Source organism: Lepidochelys kempii, chromosome 10 (genome assembly GCF_965140285.1).
Source record: "Lepidochelys kempii isolate rLepKem1 chromosome 10, rLepKem1.hap1, whole genome shotgun sequence".
Taxonomy (NCBI): Eukaryota; Metazoa; Chordata; order Testudines; family Cheloniidae; genus Lepidochelys; species Lepidochelys kempii.
Window position 1 is genome coordinate 85,435,252 of NC_136389.1, and position 24,374 is coordinate 85,459,625.

At 46.0% G+C, this 24,374-nt stretch overlaps 1 protein-coding gene across 7 annotated transcripts in view; it reads right to left on the minus strand.

Moving 5' to 3' along the window:
- The window catches only part of TUBGCP4 (tubulin gamma complex component 4), a 53,655-nt gene that overhangs the window by 19,772 nt on the left and 9,509 nt on the right, over nucleotides 1-24,374 (minus strand). For all 7 annotated transcript variants that reach the window (XR_012154143.2, XR_012154140.2, XR_012154142.2 and 4 more), the window contains exons 6-13: nucleotides 22,458-22,537; nucleotides 19,372-19,573; nucleotides 9,098-9,263; nucleotides 6,897-7,021; nucleotides 5,706-5,756; nucleotides 3,038-3,143; nucleotides 2,202-2,309; nucleotides 1,771-1,909 (exon numbers count right to left, since the gene is read on the minus strand). Coding sequence is in view for 1 of the 7 variants with exons in the window: in XM_073304651.2 (XP_073160752.1) it covers nucleotides 1,771-1,909; nucleotides 2,202-2,309; nucleotides 3,038-3,143; nucleotides 5,706-5,756; nucleotides 6,897-7,021; nucleotides 9,098-9,263; nucleotides 19,372-19,573; nucleotides 22,458-22,537 (977 nt within the window). In the remaining 6 variants the exon portion in view is untranslated. The remainder of the gene's footprint in view (nucleotides 1-1,770; nucleotides 1,910-2,201; nucleotides 2,310-3,037; nucleotides 3,144-5,705; nucleotides 5,757-6,896; nucleotides 7,022-9,097; nucleotides 9,264-19,371; nucleotides 19,574-22,457; nucleotides 22,538-24,374) is intronic.

Sequence of the window (24,374 nt, forward strand, 5' to 3'; positions counted from 1 at the left end):
ATATTTAGCTTAGTCAAACAAGGCCTCAGGCTTAGAAATAGGCTGACATGGGTAGCTAATTGATGAGTAAGGCTACAAGTTTGTCACTGATTCTGTGACTTTCCATGACCTTGGGGACTTCTGCAGTGGCCACTGGCTCAGGGGAAGCTCAGGCAGCCCCTACACCAGATGCACCGGTTGCTGCTGGGGCAGTCTCAGGCCACTGCTCCCCCACCCGACCCTGCCACAGCAGAGTTTGGGTGTGGGAGGGGGCAGGGGCACAGGATGGGGTGAGGTGGGCTCTGGGTGGCGCTTACCTGGGCAACATCCCTCTCAGATACTAGGTGGAGGCGTGGCCAGGGAACCGCAGCCAATGGGAGCTGCGGGGGTGGTGTCTTCAGGCAGAGCCAGCACGCAGAGCTGCCTGGTGGTGCCTCCGCCTAGCAGTGAGTGAGGGGGATGTTGCCACCGCCGGGGAGCCCCCCCCAGGTAAGTGCTACCCAGAGCCTGCCTCACCCCATCCCCTGCCCCCTCCCACACCTAAACTGCTGCTGCGGGGAAAGAAGGGGGGAGGCATGGAGCCAGGTAGGGAGCCTTCCGGCCTTGCCAATCCCCTCTCCCCTGCTTCCCCTCCCCGCACCAGCAGGGGTCCCAGGCCATGTGCCACTGTCTCCCCCCCGCCAAGATTTATTCACTGGTATTTTTAGTAAAAGTTATGGACAGGTCACGGGCCGTGAATTTTTGTTTACTGCCCGTGACTTACTAAAAATACCAGTGACTAAAATGTAGCCTTACTGCTGAGTCACCCTGTCACAAAATGAAACAGTCACAGGAACAGAAGTGTTAACTGCTGATATTTAGGAAATATATATTGCAATGTACCAGTTAAAGCCGGTTAGAGTATTTTGGGCATTTTTGCAGACATAGGGTGTCAGTAAAGTGCTAACCACAAGTTGTTATAGTGACTGAGTAATGTAAACATTAATGGGTATAAAAGGAACTAACAGGTTATTCTATGGAAAATGGGGCACCCCAAATTTAGTGGGGTATAGAAACAGATTAAAATATAGATTAAACCTACATAAATACGTATGAACCCAAGTAGGCATCAGCGTTACAGATTATAAAAGCTGTATCTCAGCCTGTGTGCCTTGGCAGATGCCACAATGAGACCCACTGGTGGTGGTGATGACAATGAAGAGGAGGAGGAGATCATGACTGACACTCCAGGGTTCCCCAGCAGGAGATCTGATGCCAGTTACAGGGTTGAACACTTTTCACTCTATCTGCTGTAGTATTTCAGTGTTTGTGTGACTATTCAGCTGCTTAGTGGATTTATCACAAATTCCTTTATTACAAATTGCAATAGTTTATGTGCTCCTCAGGTCTCACATTCTAGTGATACTGGGAATAACCTTCCTGATGCTGTAGCCACTCAGAAGACCGAACCCTTATTGACCAATATGGTCTAAGAAATTAATTGATACACCTATCAGGCTACAGTGGTTCTCTATTGCTCTGCGGGAGTTTCACCATGAGGAGGAAGGAGTAGAGCTGTAGATGGACAGATTTGTAAGGGAGAAGCAAATCTAGCAGTACCATACCGCACTCGTCATGACATCAGCAACAAGTGGCCATAATGTAAGTAAGTTGTACTGAATAATTTGGAGAGCAGACAAAGGCACTGAAGCTCTTTTCCCTTCATTCAGTGTGAAGGATAGAGAATCACTGTGTGCCTGAAACTTCAGAGGTGGGATGCCTACAGTGAACAGACAAGGATCTGGTACTCACTTTTCCAAGACAGCAGGGGTGAAGAGGATGTGCAATGGCCACTGCACTTTATAAGAGAGTCCCAGAGCTGCCCAACCAGATGTGGGGGCTTCACGAGGAGATAACTCCCGGGAAGGCCCTTCCCGAGCCTGAGAAGCATCTGGAAAAGAATTGCTGAACTTTAACCCGTGTACAGATTTAGTGGGGAGTGACATACCTGGTAATAAACAAAGAAGGGAAGAACTGAATGAAGAGAGGCAGCAGCGGCAGGGAGTCTAAAGGTACAGTGTGGTGTGCGGGAGGGAGGAGAAACTCCTGAATCATGAAGGCCAAAGAGGAGAGGGAGCACAGAGTTACGATTTCTTAATCCTAAAAGTCTGCAGTATGAATAGAGGCTGAAGCAAGCCAGCACCACTACCCCCCACCCTTAAAAAGCAGGCACAACTCAATACCTTTATGCTCTTTTCCATGATACTCAATGGTAAGGTGGACTAAAGGAAGGAGATTATCATCATCTAGCAACACCTTGTGAGCAGACTGCTGGAACGCCACATTGACATCTGATAGGGAAAGAGCATGAATGTCACAGAGAGCATCAAGGTGCAACTGACACCAACCACAGAGTTGCTATGGGGCCAGAGGCTGAGAATTCTACTCAGTCCTTAGTAGCTCATGCTGGGACTCGATGGCAATCTTCTAAATTGCAACTAGTTCCCATCCCTCTGTGATTTCCTGCCTCAGCTTTGGAACACTGACCTGCCCTGCCACATGGGATACTTGACACAGTCATGAAGGGATGGCCAGTCTGTATGACACTCTACATTCTAGTTCAGCAACCCACATGTAAACATCTCTAAGAAGTAAAGGGGGTGCTTCTGTATGCCAAGATGGCGGCTTCTTTCTCCCAGTGCACTAATCCATAGATACGACCTTCTCATGTTTGCAAAGTAATTTACCAAATTACTAGGCAATTGTTTGGTAAATTATCAATATAAGAAAAGGAAAAGCCCTTTTAGATCCAATTTAGTTGATCTTACTCCGTGGACAGTGCAGGGTTGTTCTCTACAGCACACTGTCACCTACACCTGCTTATCTCTGATGTCATGGAGACTATCCAGAGCAATGTTAAGAGAGCTGCATGCTGCAGTGGGAAAATACAGGTTCATCCTTGGTGACTGCTCAAGAAATTGAACAAGTCTCACACTTGCTGTGCTAGGCAGGGCTGGCTGTCCTCTTGCCACAGCGGGCAGAGCAAGCAGGTCTTGGCAACTCAATTATGATTACTCACCATGTTCAGTTACAGCTGTGGGTGGGGTTTTTAACATGTGCTGTGCAGTGTCTATGAAGGCTTGGAACAATTCTCCTCTCCCCAGGAGATAAAAATCCTTAATAATCTGTGAAGAAAAACATTTAAATTCAAAACTCTAAAGAATTGAACAGAAACTATAAAACCCACACTTACCTTTCCTGGTTTAGTGTCTGCTTTCATTACTGGATGGACTGCAGTTTGTACCATTTTAAAGAGCAGCAGTACAACCTGAATCTCCAGAGCAGGATTTCTGGTTTTGGGAAGAATCCATCTTATGTCCCAAAGGTCTGTGGTGTCTTGCCATCTCTCCAAGATGCAGATTGCAAAACACACACACACAGGTGAATCCTAGAAAATGACTCATACAGAAATTAGAGACACGTAGTCTAGATAAAATTACTATAAGGTGAGTGCACAACAGGTTGAAAGACCATACTCAAAGTAGTTATCAATGGTTTGCTGTCAAACTGGAAGGACATATCTACTGGGGTTCCACAGGGTTCAGTCCTGGGTCTGGAACTCTTCCATATTTTCATTAATGACTTGGATAATGGAGTGGAGAGTGTGGTTATAAAAGTTGCTGATGACACCAACCTAGGGGGGAGTGCGGACACTTTGGAGGACAGGATTAGAATCCGAGACAACACTGACAAATTAGAGAATTAGTCTAAAATTAACAAAATGAAATTCAATAAAGACAAGCGTGAAGTACTGCACTTAGGAAGGAAAAATCGAACACACAACTATGAAATGGAGAATAACTGGCTAGGTTTAGATTGCTAAAAAGAATCTGGGGTTATAGTGGATAACAAACTGAATATGAATCAACAATGTGATGCAGTTATAAAAAAGGCTGATATTCTGGGGTGTATTAATGGGAGCGTCGTATGTAAAACGTGGGAGATAATTGTCCTGCTCTTCTCAGCCCTGGTGAGGCCTCACCTGGAGCACTGTCTCTAATTCTGGGAGCCACACTTTAGGAAAGATGTTGAAAAATTGGAGAGGCCAGAGGACAGCAACAAAAATAATAAAAGGTTTAGAAAAACTGATCTATGAGTAGGGCCCTACCAAATTCACAGTCCATTTTGGTCAATTTCACAGTCATAGGATTTAAAAAATCATAAATTTCATAATTTAAATCTGAAATTTCACAGTATTGTAATTTGTAGGGTTCCTTACCCAAAAAGGCGTTGGGGCGGGGGGAGAAAAATCACAAGGTTATTGTGGTGGGTGGGGGAGGTTGTGGTACTGCTACCCTTTCTTCTGCTCTGCTGCTGTTGGCAGCGCTGCCTTCAGAGCTGGGCGGCTGGAGAGCAGCGGCTGCTGGCTGGGAGCCCAGCTCTGAAGGCACAGCCCCCGCCAGCAGCAGCACAGAAGTAAGGGGGGCATGGTATGGGATTGCCTGCTAGCAGAGGCACTGCCTTCAGAGCTGGGCACCCGGCCAACAGCCGCCGCTCTGGCCGCCCAGCTCTGAAGGCAGTGCAGAAGTAAGGATAGGAATACTGCAACCCCCCCTAAATTAACCTTGTGACTCCCCTGCAACTCCCTTTTGGGTCAGGACCCCCAATTTGAGAAACACTGGTTTCCCCCAGGAAATCAGTATAGTATAGGGTAAAAGCACACAAAAGACCATATTTCACAGGGGAAGACCAGATTTCACTGTCCATGATGTGTTTTTCATGGCCGTGAATTTGGTAGGGCCTTATCTATGAGGAAAGGTTTAAAAAAAACTGGGCAAGTTTAGTCTTGAGAAAAGAAGATTTGGCATGGGAGGAAGTGGAGACCTAATAATCTTCAAATACATGAGGGGCAGTTTATAAAGAGGATGATGATCAAATTGTTCTTCATGTCCATTGAAGGTAGGACAAGAAGTAATGGCCTTAATCTGAAGCAAGGGAGATTTAGGTTAAATATTAGGAAAATTCTTCTAACCATAACGGTAGTTAAATTCTGGAACAGGCTTCCAAGGGAATTTGTGGAATTCCCATCACTGGAGGTTTTTAAGACCAGGTTACCAGCAGTTCTCAAACTCTTGGTTGAGACTCCAAAGTGGATCGCGACCCTGTTTTAATGGGGTCATCAGGGCTGGCATTAGACTTACTGTGGCCGGGGACTAAAGCCAAAGTCTGAGCCCTGCCACCCAGGGCTAAAGCTGAAGCCTGAGGGCTTCAGCTCTGGGTGGCAGGCTCAGGTTACAGGCCCCTCCAACCTGAAGCCCTTGAGTTATTGCTTTGGACCCCCAGCCAGGGCCGTGGGGCTTGGATGTGCAGGCTCAGGCTTCAGTCCCCCACTCCTGGGGTCATGTAAGTAATTTTTTTTTTGTCAGAAGGGGATCGCAGTGCAATGAAGTTTGAGAACTCCTGGGTTAGACAGATATCTGTCAGGAATGGTCTAGGTTTACTTGGTCCTGCCTCAGTGCAGGGGACTGGACTTGATGGCTTTGAGCTCCCTCCCAGCCCTCCATTTCTCTGATTCTATCGTAGACCCTGAAAGATCATGCCATGCTCTCCCATTTTTAGGATACAGGAGGCGAGAACAGCTTTGTCCAATGGAGGCAAACACAGAAAATGAGTGTGGACACTGGATAGGAAAGAACTAATTTAAAAATCTCTCAATTTCAGCTTTTTCAGAGAAATAGTTATGTTACCTTCAGTTGTCCTAGTAAATCTGATTCTTCTACCATCAGCTTCCATAGGTGCTAAGGAGAAACCAGAACATGCTCAGCAGAACCCAGCACTCCAAACTCTGTGTTCTTAACTGAACCTACTCAATCAGAACATTAGCCACCACCCTCAGAAAACCATGATGATGAGCATGGTTAAAAAAAAAAATCTACATATAACTGAATCCATCCAAAACTAGGGCAGAATAAGAAGAGGGAGTATCCGTTTGCTGGCAGCCCATGTTAGTAATTAATGAACCCTCTAACTCACACCATCATGATTACTTTTGGCAGCAATCTTAAATATCAGTCAAATACAAGTAGCTCTTATAAGAAACTGTAATGGAGTCAAACTCTGTTACCAAACCAACTCCATCCCCCCTCCTAGGAAATATTTTATTTCAACTCACTTCCCTCAGGGGGATGGCTTGGGAAAATGGGCAGAACTAGCATTATTCCTTTGAGGTTCCCACTGATATGGGCTCTACTGACAAGTTTTATAATTAACAGACCAAACTTCATTAAAGTTGCTTCTTTGGGTGTTTTGGACTGTAACTCTCCTTGATATGTATATTTTAACTAAGTATTTAAAAGTATGGAAATGAAAAAATAAAGGAGGGTAGGTAAATGTTCAAATACTCACTTTTCATATAATCTGATAAATAAATATACAAGTACATTATCATAATGTACATTCAATAAACAAACATCCTCTAGCATTATCCTTTCTCAGTACAGTTTTAGAAGTCAAAAACCTTTAAAGTCTGTGGACACTAACTCCTTTTTTTTCCTCCCATAGCAAATAAGCAATAGCTGTCCATTAATTTCCTTGTCTCACTAAAAATTGACACAACATACAGCTCAGGAGCCCTGTAAAGTCGCCTGCTCCTTCCATGCCTGTTCACCTCATGAGCTCTAGAGAGTGTCCCACCTTCCCCAAAACTCACTCACTCTGCAGGTTCTGACACACACCATCTTCTAGAATCAAGGAGCTCTCCAGGGGTTCTTGCTTCTCTCCCTAGCTATCCTTGGGATCTAGTCAGCATTCCCTCAAGCACATTCCCTCCCAAAAGATTTGGTCCATGTGGTCTTTCTATGCTGCAGAGGCATACGGTTCCAAAGTGTTTAAGCCCCTGGTAGGAGTTGTGGACTCAGGACCCCAATATGTTTGATTACCTCAGCAACTGTGCTCCGAATCCAGTCAACCACAGCCTCAAAGTCCACCAGACTAAAGAGTGGCTGCTGCTTGAGGCGGTGTAGCTCTGCAGCGAAAGTGTCTTCCTGGTTCTTCAAGATGGAGCCTACCCAGAAAAGGGAAGAGCATCTGGACTGAAGTAAAACAGTACAAAAAAAGCAAGATACTTTCCAGGTAAGCTATTAACAGACTGTTCAGCAGCCTTTGCCAAGTAAAGTTGTGTGTGTGGATTGCCTAGGAACATTTTGCCAGCCCTTCATGCCCAAAGTCGCTTACTCATTGGACAACAAATACTTCTTACCTACAGCTCTAGGCCATCTGGTAAGTGGAACATTTCCAGAGAGCCTACAGAGTGGCTTGTCACAATAGCAAAGCATCTGTCACTCTGCAAGCAATGATGTTTCCTGCTAGTTCCATCCCAATCCAGGACTCAGATCAGATTTTTTGACCAACTAAGCTAAAAACCAAGCCCCTCTCTCTTACGGTCTTTGGCCTTGTCTACACAAGAATACTGAATGAAGCGCATCCTCACTAATCACCCTCACCTGGTCTAAGGTTTGCCTTTGTGTCTTCATTGCGCACCCCCGCCCCCCATAACTGGATGCAGGCTCATCTTGGCCGGCTCAGCAGTGACAACTTAGTTTGTTGGTTGCAAGTCCCATTCTGTTTCTACCTCCACACCATGCCCTCTTTGGGAATGGCCCCCCACAGAATCTCTCCTACCCAGGAATGGACTCTGATCCTTCTACCCCTTCTCCCCGACCCATGCTCTCTCACATGTGCCCTGCCCCACCAATAATAAACCCCCCTGCTTCAGCGGTGCCACACCTCAGCTGGCAAGACACTGATGGTTCACCAGTTAGTATTCACTGACAAACATCAGGTGGAACATCAGAGCAGGAATTCCAGCTGGTGATCCATGGATGGACTGCGGGATGGGGTTGAGAGGTGGTAGCTGCTCTCCTCACCACCCCTCAGCTACCAGCTCCATGCCACCTCTTACTGCGCCTGCTAGTGGCAGACACCCTTGTGCTGGCAAACCAGTGTGCGCCTCAGCTGACTCACTGGCTAAGGCATAAGCGAGGGAGAAACCGTGAAGGGGTGTGGCAGTGTACACTCCCAGTGGAATCGCCATGTAAAGACCTCTGAACCCAAGGTGGGAGGCTCTCCAGGATGCTTGATGGGGGTCCACTTCTGATGAAGAGGAAATATTAAGGGAGACTGAAGTGAGGTGGGGAGAGGAGGGGGAATTCAGGAAGTATGCCAGCAAAGGAGCTGTTGATTTTGATAGTGCACAGATTTTACTGCATCCACAGTCAACTGTGCTACAAAGTTTCAGGGCTAAGTTGCACTAACTATTGCCTCCCCAACAATTGTCTGTCAAACTTTTGCCTGTGGTCCTAATAGCTATGAAGTCATTTGTCCGGGGTGGGGGATAGACACATGACCACTGCTGTCCCTGTACTGGCATCTGTGCGTGACTCCAAAGCTGAGAGATCAGGGCTGAGTGAAATTGTGAATGGAGCTCTGTGGTAGGTCTCAGAGGAACCTGAGTCTTTGGCCTTGTCTACACAAGAATACTGGCATCACATCAGCTCTGAGAGCTTGCCTCATCTGATGGAACGGGTTTCTACACCATAAGGAGCTAGAACAGCATTTATATCACTAACAAGAATGGATACTGATAGTTGCTCTAAGCCTCTTGATAGCCAACTTGTGCCATGTTGCTTCTGCTGGAAAGTTGTGAGATATGGGGTGAGGGGGGGGAAAAACTAGGATACTGGATGAAATAGAATTTGGGCATCCTTCTGGCAGGATCTTAGGTGTTGATATAGACAAGCTTTTCTCTATGTAACACTGAAGGGTGAGTCAGCCAGAAATACTTGAATACACACTCTTGGCCGCTGTGATAACCACAACTTTAAGAGCTAAATGGGAGGGAGTAGAAACTTCCATGGCTTCAAAGCATGGCTTGTAAGTCCAAAGTAAGTGCTGGTTTTTGCACGGGAGGTGCACCAACTCTTCTCAGACATGTCCAGACAAACCAAAGATCATAGTATTGAGAGATGTATCATACAACTCTTTGGAAAGTATTCTCCGGTTAATCAAAATGAACAAAGACCATGGGGAAGCCAAGTTCTGGCAAGGAGCCAAGTAAACAAGCCAGACAGCTGTTTCCTACCTTTTCTGGTCAGGTTCACATTTTGATTCTCAAACATCTGTACTGATTCTCCCACAAAGAGGATTTTCTCAGCAACCCGCACAGGTATGTATGATGGTAACATTTCCACTCGCAGAGAAAACTGTTTCAGAGATGGTGCTAACATGTTCTCCTCCTCAATCAGGCGCTATCACAACCCCCAACGAGATGAAGGGGGAAGCAGTAGAAAACACAAGGCCAGGCAGAAAGAGGGATTGGGGGAACAAACAGAAAGAAAGGTGCCAGGGACGAAAAAACAAGAGAGGGGGAAAACCAATGTAAATAAGGTGGCAAAAAGGCAAACCCACCCTACATTATTAAGATACAGGTAAGTCTAACTGATTCCAGTGGTGTTTTAGCCTGTTCCTAATCTATGCCAGCAGCCTCTCACCCCTTCAGTAATTTGTTTCCTTGAAAGCTGCATATGAAAGGCTTTTTGAAAATACAGTGTTATATTAACTGGTTCTCTTTTATCCAATATTCTGTTAACATATTCAGACATTCTGTAAAGTAGAAATGCATGATTTTCCTTAACAGGAGCAGTGTTACTTTGTCCTTATGTTAATCTAGATATTTCATAACTCTCTAATCAGTATTTCACCCAGTTGTCTTGGTACTGATGAGTAAGGTTCACTGGTCCATAATCCAAGGATCACCTCAGTACCATTTTTGAAGAGCTGAATTGCTACTCTCTCTGGTTCTCCAATTTAGTAGTGGATTTCAGGAAGTATTTGCATATTTTTGTTAACAGTTCAGCCACTTTGTTCTCAAGTCCCTCCAACACTCTTAGATGAAGACTGCTCAGTCCTGCTGACTTGTTCTTAATTTATCAGTTCATTCTAATATCTCCCTCCTCTGCTGACACTTCAATCTGAGGGTGCCTCACAATCATAGAATATCAGGGTTGGAAGGAATCTCAGGAGGTCATCTAGTCCAACCCTCTGCTCAAAGCAGGACCAATCCCCAACTAAATCATCCCAGCCAGGGCTTTGTCAAGCCTGACCTTAAAAATATCTAAGGAAGGAGATTCCACCACCTCCCTAGGTAACGCATTCCAGTGTTTCACCACCCTCCTAGTGAAAGTTTTTCCTAATATCCAAACTAAACCTCCCCCACTGCAACTTGAGACCATTACTCCTTGTTCTGTCATCAGCTACCACTGAGAACAGTTTAGATCCATCCTCTTTGGAACCCCCTTTCAGGTAGTTGAAAGCAGCTATCAAATTCCCCCTCATTCTTCTCTTCCGCAGATTAAACAATCCCAGTTCCCTCAGCCTCTCCTCATAAGCCGTGTTCCAGTTCCCTAATCATTTTTGTTGCCCTCCGCTGGACGTTTTCCAATTTTTCCACATCCTTCTTGTAGTGTGGGTCCCAAAACTGGACACAGTATGCCAGATGAGGCCTCACCAATGCCGAATAGAGGGGAACGATCACGTCCCTCCATCTGCTGGCAATGTCCCTACATATACATCCCAAAATGCCATTGGCCTTCTTGGCAACAAGGGCACACTGTTGACTCATATCCAGCTTCTCGTCCACTGTAACCCCTAGGTCCTTTCTGCAGAACTGCTGCTGAGCCATTCGGTCCCTAGTCTGTAGCGGTGCATGGGGGTTCTTCCGTCCTAAGTGCAGGACTCTGCACTTGTCCTTGTTGAACCTCAGATTTCTTTTGGCCCAATCCTCTAATTTGTCTAGGGCCCTCTGTATCCTATCCCTACCCTCCAGCATATCTACCACTCCTCCCAGTTTAGTGTCATCTGCAAACTTGCTGAGGGTGCAATCCACACCATCCTCCAGATCATTAATGAAGATATTGAACAAAACCAGCCCCAGGACGAACCCCTGGGGCACTCCACTTGATACCGGCTGCCAACTAGACATGGAGCCATTGATCACTACCCGTTGAGCCCGACAATCTAGCCAGCTTTCTATCCACCTTATAGTCCATTCCTCCAGCCCATACTTCTTTAACTTGCTGGCAAGAATACTGTGGGAGACAGTGTCAAAAGCTTTGCTAAAGTCAAGGAACAACACGTCCACCACTTTCCCCTCATCCACAGACCAGTTATCTCGTCATAGAAGGCAATTAGATTAGTCAGGCATGACTTGCCCTTGGTGAATCCATGCTGACTGTTCCTGATAGCTTTCCTCTCCTCTAAGTGCTTCAGAATTGATTCCCTGAGGACCTGCTCCATGATTTTTCCAAGGACTGAGGTAAGGCTGACTGGCCTGTAGTTCCCAAGATCCTTCTCCTTCTGTTTTTTTAAAGATGGGCACTACATTAGCCTTTTTCCAGTCATCTGGGACTTCCCCCGATCGCCATGAGTTTTCCAAGATAATGGCCAATGGCTCTGCAATCACATCCGCCAACTCCTTTAGCATTCTCGTATGCAGTGCATCCGGCCCCATGGACTTGTGCTTGTCCAGCTTTTCTAAATAGTCCCGAACCACTTCTTTCTCCACAGAGGGCTGGTCACCTCCTCCCCATGCAGCGCTGCCCAGTGCAGTAGTCTGGGAGCTGATCTTGTTCGTGAAGACAGAGGCAAAAGCAGCATTGAGTACATTAGCTTTTTCCACATCCTCTGTCACTAGGTTGCCTCCATCATTCAGTAAGGGGCCCACACTTTCCTTGACTTTCTTCTTGTTGCTAACATACCTGAAGAAACCCTTCTTGTTACTCTTAACATCTCTGGCCAGCTGCAACTCCAAGCGTGATTTGGCCTTCCTGATTTCACTCCTGCATCCCCAAGCAATATTTTTATACTCTTCCCTGGTCATCTTCATTATCTGAAAAAAAGCACCCCTCAGGAAGGAATCTCCAATGTTCTCTGTGGTGAAGACTGAGGAAAAGATATCATTAAGCTCCTCTGCAGTGTCTTTATTCTCCTTAATAGCCCTTTCACCTCCTCGGGATTGTGCAGATTTACCAATTCTCAGTCTTCCTGTAGAATATACTGAAAGAATTTGTCTTTCACAATCTGCCCTTAAAAATCCCTCTTAGGTCCGTCTATCTGTGTGTAAGCTACACTAAGTGTGGTTTGGTCCCCCTCTAGTCTCCCACTAGTGGCTGGATCAACGAGAACTTTGAGTCTGCTACTGCCTCTAAGCAATCCCCATACACGCCACACTTTGGTAACAATGTCCCAGTCAGGCCATCTGAATGGAATCTGGGAACGGTGGATCTTAAAACAGTGGCCTCTACTGTTTGAGCTAAAGGACCAAGTTCATTAGTTTGAATTCAGTACCAAACTCAAACCTTGCTGATCTAACTGCTAGAGAAGGACAAAGAGCCATACTGTGTTAGGCCGCATAATAGTACACTTTACTTGCTGTATTCAGTGTTGTGCACAAGTGAAGATGATGATGTGGAAAAATTCTATCAGGAGCTCAAGGAAACCCTCGCTCAAAAATCCATATATACGATTGTGAAGGGAGACTTCAACGCCAAGGTCGGAAGAGGGAAAGAAGGCGAAAAGTTCATTGGAAGGTATAACATCAGCGAATGGAATCCATGAGGAGAGCGCCTGGCAACTCTGGCGGAGACTAAAGAAATGTTCATTGATAACACCTGGTTTAAGAAGAAGACCAAGAGGAGGTGGACATGGATCGCACCCAATGCGAAGAATAAGAACGAGATTGACTATATTCTGATTGATAAGCGGTGCATCATAGAAGACATTTCACTAGTGCCATCATTCAACACCAGTAGTGACCATCGCTTGCTCAGAGCAAGGCTCAACTTCAATAAAAAGATGGAGAAGAAAGCACTACAGATGGCAAATCAGAGACAGCACCCTGAAAATATTCGACAAGGTAATCCTGAAAGCAAACATTTCCAAAGAAGACTGGAGCCTCATAGATAACTGATGAGGACTACAAAAACTTTGCTGATAAGCTGAGGCAATGCATGAAATTAGCCTAGAAAGAAAGACCAAAAAGAGCGAAGGGAAGAATCTCAGAGGAAACGAGGAACTTGTTAGAGAATGTGGAGGAATATGAAGCGAAATGATGGCGACAAACTCGAGTACTCCCTCCTCTGCAAGGTGATAAGAAGACTAAAGGAGGACTTCGAGAAGTACCGAAATGAAAGGCTCTTAAAGATGGCTAAAGATCGCCTCAAAAAATGCAAATGGCAATTGACGCTGAACAGGTTGACAATAACGGCGCTGAAAAGCAAGGACGGAAAAGCAGTAATTGACAGAACAGGGATGGAAACGGTCTGCAAAGATTTCTACACCAAACTGTTCGCATCTCAAATAAATGTCACACTACCAACACTTCAAGAGACCAACTAACACGTACTCCCAGTCCTCATCAGCGAAGTTTGACATACAGTTTATCAGATGAAGGAAGGAAAAGCTCCAGGAAAAGACAGACTTACAACTGAGATAAGAGCTAGAGGCCAAGACCTCTGGTAAACCCTTACTCAAAGGTTTAGCCTCACTTAGAAATGCAAAAATACCATATAGATGGAAAAAGTCCAACATCATTTTTCTGTATAAGAAAGGTGATCATAAAGATCTGAAGAACTACTGTCCAATATGCATCCGAGGGTGCTGAGGAAATTGGCTGATGTGATTGCAGAGCCACTGGCCATTATCTTTGAAAACTCATGGCAACTGGGGGAGGTCCCGGACCATTGGAAAAAGGCAAATATAGTGCTCATCTTTTAAAAAGGGAAGGAGGAGAACCTGGTGAACTACAGATCGGTCAGCCTCACCTCAGTCCCTGGAAAAATCATGGAGCAGGTCCTCAGGGAATCAATTCTGAAGCACTTGGAGGAGAGGAAGGTGATCAGGAACAGTCAACATGGATTCACTAAGGGCAAGTCATGCTTGACCAACCTGATTGCCTTCTATGATGAGATAACTGGCTCTTGACTTTAGCAAAGCTTTTGATATGGTCTCCCACAGTATTCTTGCCAGCAAGTTAAAAAAGTACGGATTGGATGAATGGACTATAAGGTGGACAGAATGCTGGCTAGATTGTCAAGCTCAACTGGTAGCGATCAATGGCTCAATGTCTAGTTGGCAGCCGGTACTAAACAGAGTGCCCCAGGGGTCGGTCCTGGGGCCGGTTTTCTTAAGCATATTTATTAATGATCTGGATGATGGGATGGATTGCACCCTCAGCAAGTTCGCAGATGACACTAAGCTGATGGGGGGGGGGGGGGGGGAGAAGGGGAGAGAGGTAGATACGCTGGAGGGTAGGGATCGGGTCCAGAGTGACCTAGACAAATTTGAGGATTGGGCCAAAAGAAATCAGATTCAACCAGGACAAGCGTAGAGTCCTGCTCTTAGGACAGAAGAATCCCATGCACCGCTACAAGCTGAGGACCGACTGGCTGAGCAGCAGTTCTGCAGAAAAGGACCTGGAGATTACAGTGGACGAGAAACTGGATATGAGTCAGCAGCGTGCCCTTGTTGCCAAGAAGGCTAACGCCATATTGGGCTGCATTAGTAGGAGCACTGCCAGCAGAACAGGGAAGTGATTATTCCCCTCTAGTTGGCACTGGTGAGGCTACACCTGGAGTACTGCGTCCAGTTTTGGGCCCCCCCAACCCCCAGTACAGAAAGGATGTAGACAAATTGGAGAGAGTCCAGTGGAGGGCAACGAAAATGATCAGGGGGCTGGGGAACATGACTTACGAGGAGAGGCTGAGGGAACTGAGCTTGTTTAGTCTGCAGAAGAGAAGAGTGAGGGGGGATTTGATAGCAACCTTCAACTACCTGAAGGGGGGTCCAAAGGGATGGAGCTTGGCTGTTCTCAGTGGTGGCAGATGACAGAACAAGGAGCAATGGCCTCAAGTTGCAGTGGGGGAGGTTTAGGTTGGATATTAGGAAACACTATTTCACTGGAGGGTGGTGAAGCACTGGAATGGGTTCCCTAGGGAGGTGGTAGAATCTACATCCTCAGAGGTTTTTAAGATGACCTCCTGAGGTCTCTTCCAACACTGAAATTCTCTGATTCTATGTGCGGCCATGCCTTTTCACAATAAAATCTTCCCATCGCTTTGGAGGTCATCTGAGTGGTTGTTTCAGCTCCTGTAGGTGCCTCTCAGCAACAGCTGCAGTCCATCGGTTGCCAGTGAGCCTAGCTTTATGACTCAGGAGGTCATCTAGTCCAACCCCCTGCTCAAAGCAGGAACAATCCCCAACTAAATCATCCCAGCCAGGGCTTTGTCAAGCCTGACCTTGAAAACTTCTGAGGAAGGAGATTCCGCCACCTCCCTAGGTAACGCATTCCAGTGTTTCACCACCCTCCTAGTGAAAAAGTTTTTCCTAATATGCAACCTAAATCTCCCCCACTGCAATTTGAGACCATTACTCCTCGTTCTGTCATCTGCTACCATTGAGAACAGTCTAGATCCATCCTCTTTGGAACCCCCTTTCAGGTAGTTGAAAGCAGCTATCAAATCCCCCCTCATTCTTCTCTTCCGCAGACTAAACAATCCCAGTTCCTTCAGCCTCTCCTCATAACTCGTGTTCCAGACCCCTAATAATTTTTGTTGCCCTCCGCTGGACTCTTTCCAATTTTTCCACATCCTTCTTATAGTGTGGGGCCCAAAACTGGACACAGTACTCCAGATGAGGCCTCACCAATGTCAAATAGAGGGGAACGATCACGTCCCTCAATCTGCTGGCAATGCCCCTACATATACATCCCAAAATGCCATTGGCCTTCTTGGCAATAAGGGCACACTGTTGACTCATATCCAGCTTCTCGTCCACTGTAACCCCTAGGTCTTTTTCTGCAGAACTGCTGCCAAGCCATTCGGTCCCTCATCTGTAGCGGTGCATGGGATTCTTCCATCCTAAGTGCAGGACTCTGCACTTGTCCTTGTTGAACCTCATCAGATTTCTTTTGGCCCAATCCTCTAATTTGTCTAGGGCCATCTGTATCCAATCCCTACGCTCCAGCATATCTACCTCTCCTCCCAGTTTAGTGTCATCTGCGAACTTGCTGAGGGTGCAATCCACACCATCCTCCAGATCATTAATGAAGATAGTTGAACAAAACCGGCCCAAGGACCGACCCTTGGGGCACTCCACTTGATAGCGGCTGCAAACTAGACATGGAGCCATTGATCACTACCCGTTGAGCCCGACAATCTAGCCAGCTTTCTATCCACCTTATAGTCCATTCCTCCAGCCCATACTACTTTAACTTGCTGGCAAGAATACTGTGGGAGACAGTGTCAAAAGCTTTGCTGAAGTCAAGGAACAACACATCCACTGCTTTCCCCTCATCCACAGAGCCAGTTATCTGGTCATAGAAGGCAATTAGATTAGTCAGGCATGACTTGCCCTTGGTGAATCCATGCTGACTGTTCCTGATCGCTTTCCTCTCCTCTAAGTGCTTCAGAATTGATTTCTTGAGGACCTGCTCCATGATTTTTCCAGGGACTGAGATGAGGCTGACTGGCCTGTAGCTCCCGGGATCCTCCTCCTTCCCTTTTTTAAAGATGGGGACTACATTAGCCTTTTTCCAGCCGTCCAGGACTTCCCCCGATCGCCATGAGTTTTCCAAGATAATGGCCAATGGCTCTGCAATCACATCCGCCAGCTCCTTTAGCACTCTCCAATGCAACACATCCGGCTCCCTGGACTTGTGCTCTTCCAGCTTTTCTAAATAGTCCCGAACCACTTCTTTCTCCACAGAGGACTGGTCACCTCCTCCTCATGCTGTGCTGCCCAGTGCAGTAGTGTGGGAACTGACCTTGTTCGTGAAGACACAGGCAAAAAAAGCATTGAGTACATTAGCTTTTTCCACATTCTCTGTCACTTGGTTGCCTCCCTCGTTTAGTAATGATTTTCTTCTTGTTGCTAACATACCTGAAGAAACCCTTCTTGTTACTCTTAACATCTCTGGCCAGCTGCAACTCCAGGTGTGATTTGGCCTTCCTGATTTCACTCCTGCATGCCCGTGCAATATTTTTATACTCCTCCCTGGTTATTTGTCCAATCTTCCACTTCTTGTAAGCTTTTTTGTGTTTAAGATCAGCAAGGATTTCACTGTTAAGCCAAGCTGGTCACCTGCCATATTTACTGTTCTTTCTACACATCGGGATGGTTTGTCCCTGTAATCTCCATAAGGATTCTTTAAAATACGGCCAGCTCTCCTGGACTCCTTTCCCCCTCATGTTATTCTCCCAGGGGATCCTGCCCATCAGTTCCCTGAGGTTGTCAAAGTCTGCTTTTCTGAAGTCCAGGGTCCGTATTCTGCTGCTCTCCTTTCTTCCCTGTGTCGGGATCCTGAACTCGACCATTTCATGGTCACTGCCTCCCAGGTTCCCATCCACTTTTGCTTCCCCTACTAATTCTTCCCAGTTTGTTAGCAGCAGGTCAAGAAGAGCTCTGCCCCTAGTTGGTTCCTCCAGCACTTGCACCAGGAAATTGTCCCCTACACTTTCCAAAAACTTCCTGGATTGTCTGTGCACCGCTGTATTGCTCTCCCAGCAGATATCAGGGTGATTGAAGTCCCCCATGAGAACCAGGGCCTGCGATCTAGTAACTTCTGTGAGTTGCCAGAAGAAAGCCTCGTCCACCTCATCCCCCTGGTCCGGTGGTCTACAGCAGACTCCCACCACGATATCACCCTTGTTGCTCACACTTATAAACTTAATCCAGAGACTCTCAGGTTTTTCTGCAGTTTCATACCGGAGCTCTGAGCAGTCATACTGCTCTCTTACATACAATGCAACTCCCCCACCTTTTCTGCCCTGCCTGTCCTTCCTGAACAGTTTATATCCAGCCATGACAGTACTCCAGTCATGTGAGTTATCCCACCAAGTCTCTGTTATTCCAATCACATCATAATTCCTTGACTGTGCCAGGACTTCCAGTTCTCCCTGCTTGTTTCCCAGGCTTTGTGCATTTGTGTACAGGCACTTGAGGTAACTTGCTGATCGTCCCTCTTTCTCAGTATGAGGCAGGAGCCCTCCCCTCTCGCGCTTTCCTCCCCGTATCCCACTTCCCCACTTACCTCAGGGCTTTGGTCTCCTTCCCCTGGTGAACCTAGTTTAAAGCCCTCCTCACTAGGTTAGCCAGCCTGCTTGCAAAGATGCTCTTCCCTCTCTTCATTAGGTGGAGCCCATCTCTGCCTAGCACTCCTCCTTCTTGGAACACCACCCCATGGACAAAGACTCCAAAGCCTTCTCTCCAACACCACCTGCGTAGCCATTCGTTGAGTTCCACAATTCAATGGTCTCTACCCAGGCCTTTTCCTTTCATGGGGAGGATGGACGAGAACACCACTTGTGCTTCAAACTCCTTTATCCTTCTTCCCAGAGCCACATAGTCTGCAGTGATCCACTCAAGGTCATTTTTGGCAGTACCGTTGGTGCCCACATGGAGAAGCAGGAAGGGGTAGCGATCCGAGGTCTTGATGAGTCTCGGCAGTCTCTGGTCTCTCTCATCGTGAATCTGAGCTCCTGGCAAGCAGCAGACTTCTCGGTTTTCCCGGTCGGAGCGGCAGATAAATGACTCAGTCTCCCTGAGGAGAGAGTCTCTGACAACCACAACCCGCCTCCAAGAGAAGAAAGGCCAGGATAAAAGAAGAATGGAAGACGTGTTGTGATCAGCGCAAGCTATATGCGGGCTGATGGACCGATCAATTAAGGTGATCAGGGTGATGTAGTATTGGTCCCAGGATATTAGAGAGACATGGTGGGTGAAGTTATAACTTTAACTGGACCAACTTCTGTTGGTGAGACAAGCTTTTGAACTTATACAGAGCCTTTCTTCAGGTCTAGGAAAGGTGCTAAAGTGTCACAGCTAAGTTTCCCAGACCTGAAGAATTCCGTATAGCTTGAAGTTGGTCCAATAAAAAAATATTACCTCACCCACTTCCTCACTTTACTTGGTGTAATTTGATCCTTTCTAATGGCCTCACTAGAATTGAATCTCCCTTTTCTGAAGATGATCTGCTTAGTTTGAACCTCTTGGACTTAGCCATTTATCCATGCTAAACTTTTCTCCTTTTCTTACTTTCCTGCTTCCTTTCTTGTTTGACGTATGTGTGCCTTATGTTTGGCATAATCCTTAAAACATTCCAAATCCCTCACCTCTATGACCTCACCAGTCCTTTTTGCCTAGTTTATAGCTGCATATTACAGTATCTCATTGATTTGTCATCCTACCATGGCTTATTAATGCCCGTTAAGTCATGGATCTTTCATTGAAGCAGAAAAAGACAGATTTCTGACTACAATCTCTAATGCTTTGAGAATGCAGGTTAAAACATGGCAATCTCACCAGGTCCTGCAGCTCTCGCAGCTGTTTTCCTGTTAGTCCCCCAATTCCCAGGTCATCGTCCTCTTCTTCAGGCTGGGCAGGGACATTCCCAGAAGATGGGCCCTGTTTAACAAAGAACTCTTCATGTTGATCTAGGAGCAGTCCATGCAGCATCCAGGCAGAGAGCTGCTTATACATGACTCCATGACACACAGCCAGGATCCTGGGGACCAAGCATAATGGAAAGTGAAAGAAGGCAGTGTATATAACAATCAGAATGAAATACACACCACGCATCCTGCCTCATATTGAGAAACAGGGGCGATCAGCAGGTTACCTCAAGTGCCTATATACAAATGCATGAAGTCTGGCAAACAAGCAGGGAGAACTGGAAGTCCTGGCACAGTCAAGGAATTATGATGTGACTGGAATAACAGAGACTTGGTGAGATAAGTCACGTAACTGGAGTACTATCATGGACGGATATAAACTGTTCAGGAAGGACAGGCAGGGCAGAAAAGGTGGGGCAGTTGCACTGTATGTAAGAGAGCAGTATGACTGCTCAGAGCTCAAGTATGAAACAGCAGAAAAACCTGAGAGTCTCTGGATTAAGTTTATAAGTGTGAGCAACAAGGGTGATGTGGTGGCAGTCTACTATAGACCACCAGACCAGGGGGATGAGGTGGACGAGGCTTTCTTCTGGCAACTCGCAGAAGTTACTAGATCGCAGGCCCTGGTTCTCATGGGAGACTTCAATCACCCTGATATCTGCTGGGAGAGCAATACAGCGGTGCACAGACAATCCAGGAAGTTTTTGGAAAATATAGGGGACAATTTCCTGGTGCAAGTGCTGGAGGAACCAACTAGGGGCAGAGTTCTTCTTGACCTGCTGCTCACAAACCGGGAAGAATTAGTAGGGGAAGCAAAAGTGGATGGGAACCTGGGAGGCTGGAAAAAGGCTAATGTAGTGCCAATCTTTAAAAAAGGGAAGAAGGAGGATCCTGGGAACTACAGGCCAGTCAGCCTCACCTCAGTCCCTGGAAAAATCATAGAGCAGGTCCTCAAAGAATCAATCCTGAAGCACCTGCATGAGAGGAAAGTGATCAGGAACAGCCAGCATGGATTCACCAAGGGAAGGTCATGCCTGACTAATCTAATCGCCTTTTATGATGAGATTACTGGTTCTGTGGATGAAGGGAAAGCAGGGATGTATTGTTTCTTGACTTTAGCAAAGCTTTTGACACGGTCTCCCACAGTATTCTTGCCAGCAAGTTAAAGAAGTATGGGCTGGAGGAATGGACTATAAAGGTGGATAGAAAGCTGGCTAGATTGTCGGGCTCAACGGGTAGTGATCAATGGCTCCATGTCTAGTTGGCAGCCGGTATCAAGTGGAGTGCCCCAGGGGTTCGTCCTGGGGCTGGTTTTGTTCAATATCTTCATTAATGATCTGGAGGATGGTGTGGATTGCACCCTCAGCAAGTTCGCAGATGACACTAAACTGGGAGGAGAGGTAGATACGTTGGAGGGTAGGGATAGGATACAGAGGGCCCTAGACAAATTAGAGGATTGGGCCAAAAGAAATCTGATGAGGTTCAACAAGGACAAGTGCAGAGTCCTGCACTTAGGACGGAAGAATCCAATGCACCGCTACAGACTAGGGACCGAATGGCTCGGCAGCAGTTCTGCAGAGAAGGACCTAGGGGTTACAGTGGATGAGAGCTGGATATGAGTCAACAGTGTGCCCTTGTTGCCAAGAAGGCCAATGGCATTTTGGGATGTATATGTAGGGGCATTGCCAGCAGATCGAGGGACGTGATCGTTCCCCTCTATTCGACATTGGTGAGGCCTCATCTGGCATACTGTGTCCAGTTTTGGGCCCCACACTACAAGAAGGATGTGGAAAAATTGGAAAGAGTCCAGCGGAGGGCAACAAAAATGATTAGGGGTCTGGAACACATGAGTTATGAGGAGAGGCTGAGGGAACTGGGATTTTTTAGTCTTCAGAAGAGAAGAATGAGGGGGGATTTGATAGCTGCTTTCAACTACCTGAAAGGGGGTTCCAAAGAGGATGGCTCTAGACTGTTCTCAGTGGTAGCAGACAACAGAACAAGGAGTAAGGGTCTCAAGTTGCAGTGGGGGAGATTTAGGTTGGATATTAGGAAAAACTTTTTCACTATGAGGGTGGTGAAACACTGGAATGCATTACCTAGGGAGGTGGTGGAATCTCTTTCCCTAGATGTTTTTAAGGTCAAGCTTGACAAAGCCCTGGCTGGGATGATTTATTCGGGGATCGGTCCTGCTTTGAGCAGGAGGTTGGACTAGATGACCTCCTGAGGTCCCTTCCAACCCTGATATTCTATGATCCTAAGGAGGTCAGTCAGCACAGTGAGAGCTGAAGTGCTAACAAGTGAAATTTGCTCATGGAGAAAGGTGGGAGGCCTTGAGTGTGCCATTAAAGTACAGTTTGTTTACCTCCCTCACACGAAGTAGGATCAAACTGCTCCTACTCACTTAGCTGCCATCTCAGCAGCTCCATGATATGCACCTGGAAAGTCAGTGCCCTAATTTCCTCCTCCAAGGGAACCCATTTCTAGTAAAATTCAACCAATCAAATCACCCCATGTCTGAATCTCCAATCTATGTTCTAGGGGGTCAGCTGATACAATGGAACTTCTTCCATTGCAACTTCCACGCAAATTGCATTAGGTAAGGGGAAAAGCGCGGGGGTGGGAGACAGACTTACAAAGCCATCCCTAAACCAGTCATAACTTTCCCTCATTGTCAGTCTCAGCAAAAAGGCCAGGGAGAGTAAACTCCCATCTACCATAGGAAATGCCTCACAAGCTCAGGAGTGAGATTACTGGCAGTTCAGTGTGTGAAGGAAGCTTATACTGCAGCTGTCTATGGTGTACTTATCCTATACATAAACAGAGGACTTGAGCCTTCAGGGCTGTCAGCCTAGCATTCCACTCCTGCCTTTCAGATTGCACAGGGCTCTTGTTAGACATCTCTATTTGTTATAGCTAAAGAGAGAAGATATTTTGGCACTAACTTCAGCTGTTACAAGAGCATAATAGCCAAGCAGTAGTATTAGTGAATCTCCTTACTTTTCCAGTGCACTACGCACAGGGGGCAGCCCCCCACAGCTGTGTTTATGGACAGTCTCCAGGAGTTGACAGCCATGAATCTGCAAAGAAACAAAGTGGTCAAACTGGATTTGCAGTGAGAAATCTTCCCTTGATTCTGTACCGAAGTTTCAGATGTTCAAATGCTACACTTACAGCTGAATGTACAAAGAAGGCTTTGCAATGACAAGGGAAATGGTGCATGGGTCTCAGTGAGAACTGGAAGGTAGGGGAAATATGGATAGTAATTCCATGTTCAAATAATAAGAATATAGCAGTAGAGATATGTTACCGACCACCTGACCAGGATGGTGATAGTGACTGTGAAATGCTCAGGGAGATGAGAGGCTATTAAAATAAAAAACTCAATAATAATGGGGGATTTCAACTATCCCCATATTGACTGGGTACAGGTCACCTCAAGATGCGATGCAGAGATAAAGTTTCTTGACACCTTAAATGACTGCTTCTTGGAGCAACTAGTCCTGGAACCCACCAGAGGAGAGGCAATTCTTGATTTAGTCCTAAGTGGAGCACAGGATCAGGTCCAAGAGGTGAATATAGATGGACCGCTTGGTAATAGTGACCATAATATAATTGACATCCCTGTAGTGGGGAAAACACCACAGCAGCCCAACACTGTAGCATTTAATTTCAGAAAGGGGAACTACATAAAAACGAGGTTAGCTAAACAGAAATTAAAAGGTACAGCACCAGAAGTAAAATCCCTGCAATCTGCATGGAAACTTTTTAAAGACACCATAATAGAGGCTCAACTTAAATGTATACCCCAAATTAAAAAACATAGTAAGAGAACCAAAAAAGGGCCACCATGGCTAAACAACAAAGTAAGAGAAGCAGGGAGAGGCAAAAAAGCATCCTTTAAAACGTGGAAGTTAAATCCTAGTGAGGAAAATAGAATGGAGCATAAACTCTGGCAAATGAAATGTAAAAATATTATTAGGAAGGCCAAGAAAGAATTTGAACAACAGCTAGCCAAAGACTTAAAAAATAATAGCAAAAATATGTTTAAAGTACATCAGAAATAGGAAGCCTGCTAAACAACCAGTGGGGCCACTGGATGATCGAGATGCTAAAGGAGCACTCAAGGACGATAAGCCCATTGCGGAGAAACTAAATGAATTCTTTGCATCGGTCTTCATGGTTTAGGACGTGAGGGAGATTCCCAAACCTGAGCCATTATTTTTAAATGGACAAATCTGAGAAACTGTCCCAGATTGAGATGTCATTAGAGGAGGTTTTGGAACAAATTGATAAACTAAACAGTAATAGGTCACCAAGACCAGATGGTATTCACCCAAAAGTTCTGAAGGAACTCAGATGTGAAATTGCAGGACTACTAACTGTAGTCTGTAACCTGTCATTTAAATCAGCTTCTGTACCAAATGACCGGAGGATAGCTAATATATCACGAATTTTTTAAAAGGGCTCCAGAGGTGACCCTGGCAATTACAGGCCGGTAAGCCTGACTTCAGTACCAGGCAAACTGGTTGAAACTAAACTAAAAAACAAAATTGTCAGACACATAGATTAACATAATTTGTGGGGGCAGAGTCAACATGGTTTTTGTAAAGGGAAATCCTGCCTCACCAATCTACTAGAATTCTTTGGGGGGGGGGGTGTCAAAAAGCATGTAGACAAGTGGATATAGTGTATTTAGATTTTCAGAAAGCCTTTGACAAGGTCCCCCACCAAAGGCACTTAAGCAAAGTAAGCTGTCATGGGATAAGAGGGAAGGTCCTCTCATGGATCGGTAATTGGTTAAAAGGAAACAAAGGATAGGAATAAATGGTCAGTTTTCAGAATGGAGAGAGGTAAATAATGGTATCCCCCAGGAATCTGTACTGGGCCAAGTCCTATTCAACATATTTATAAATG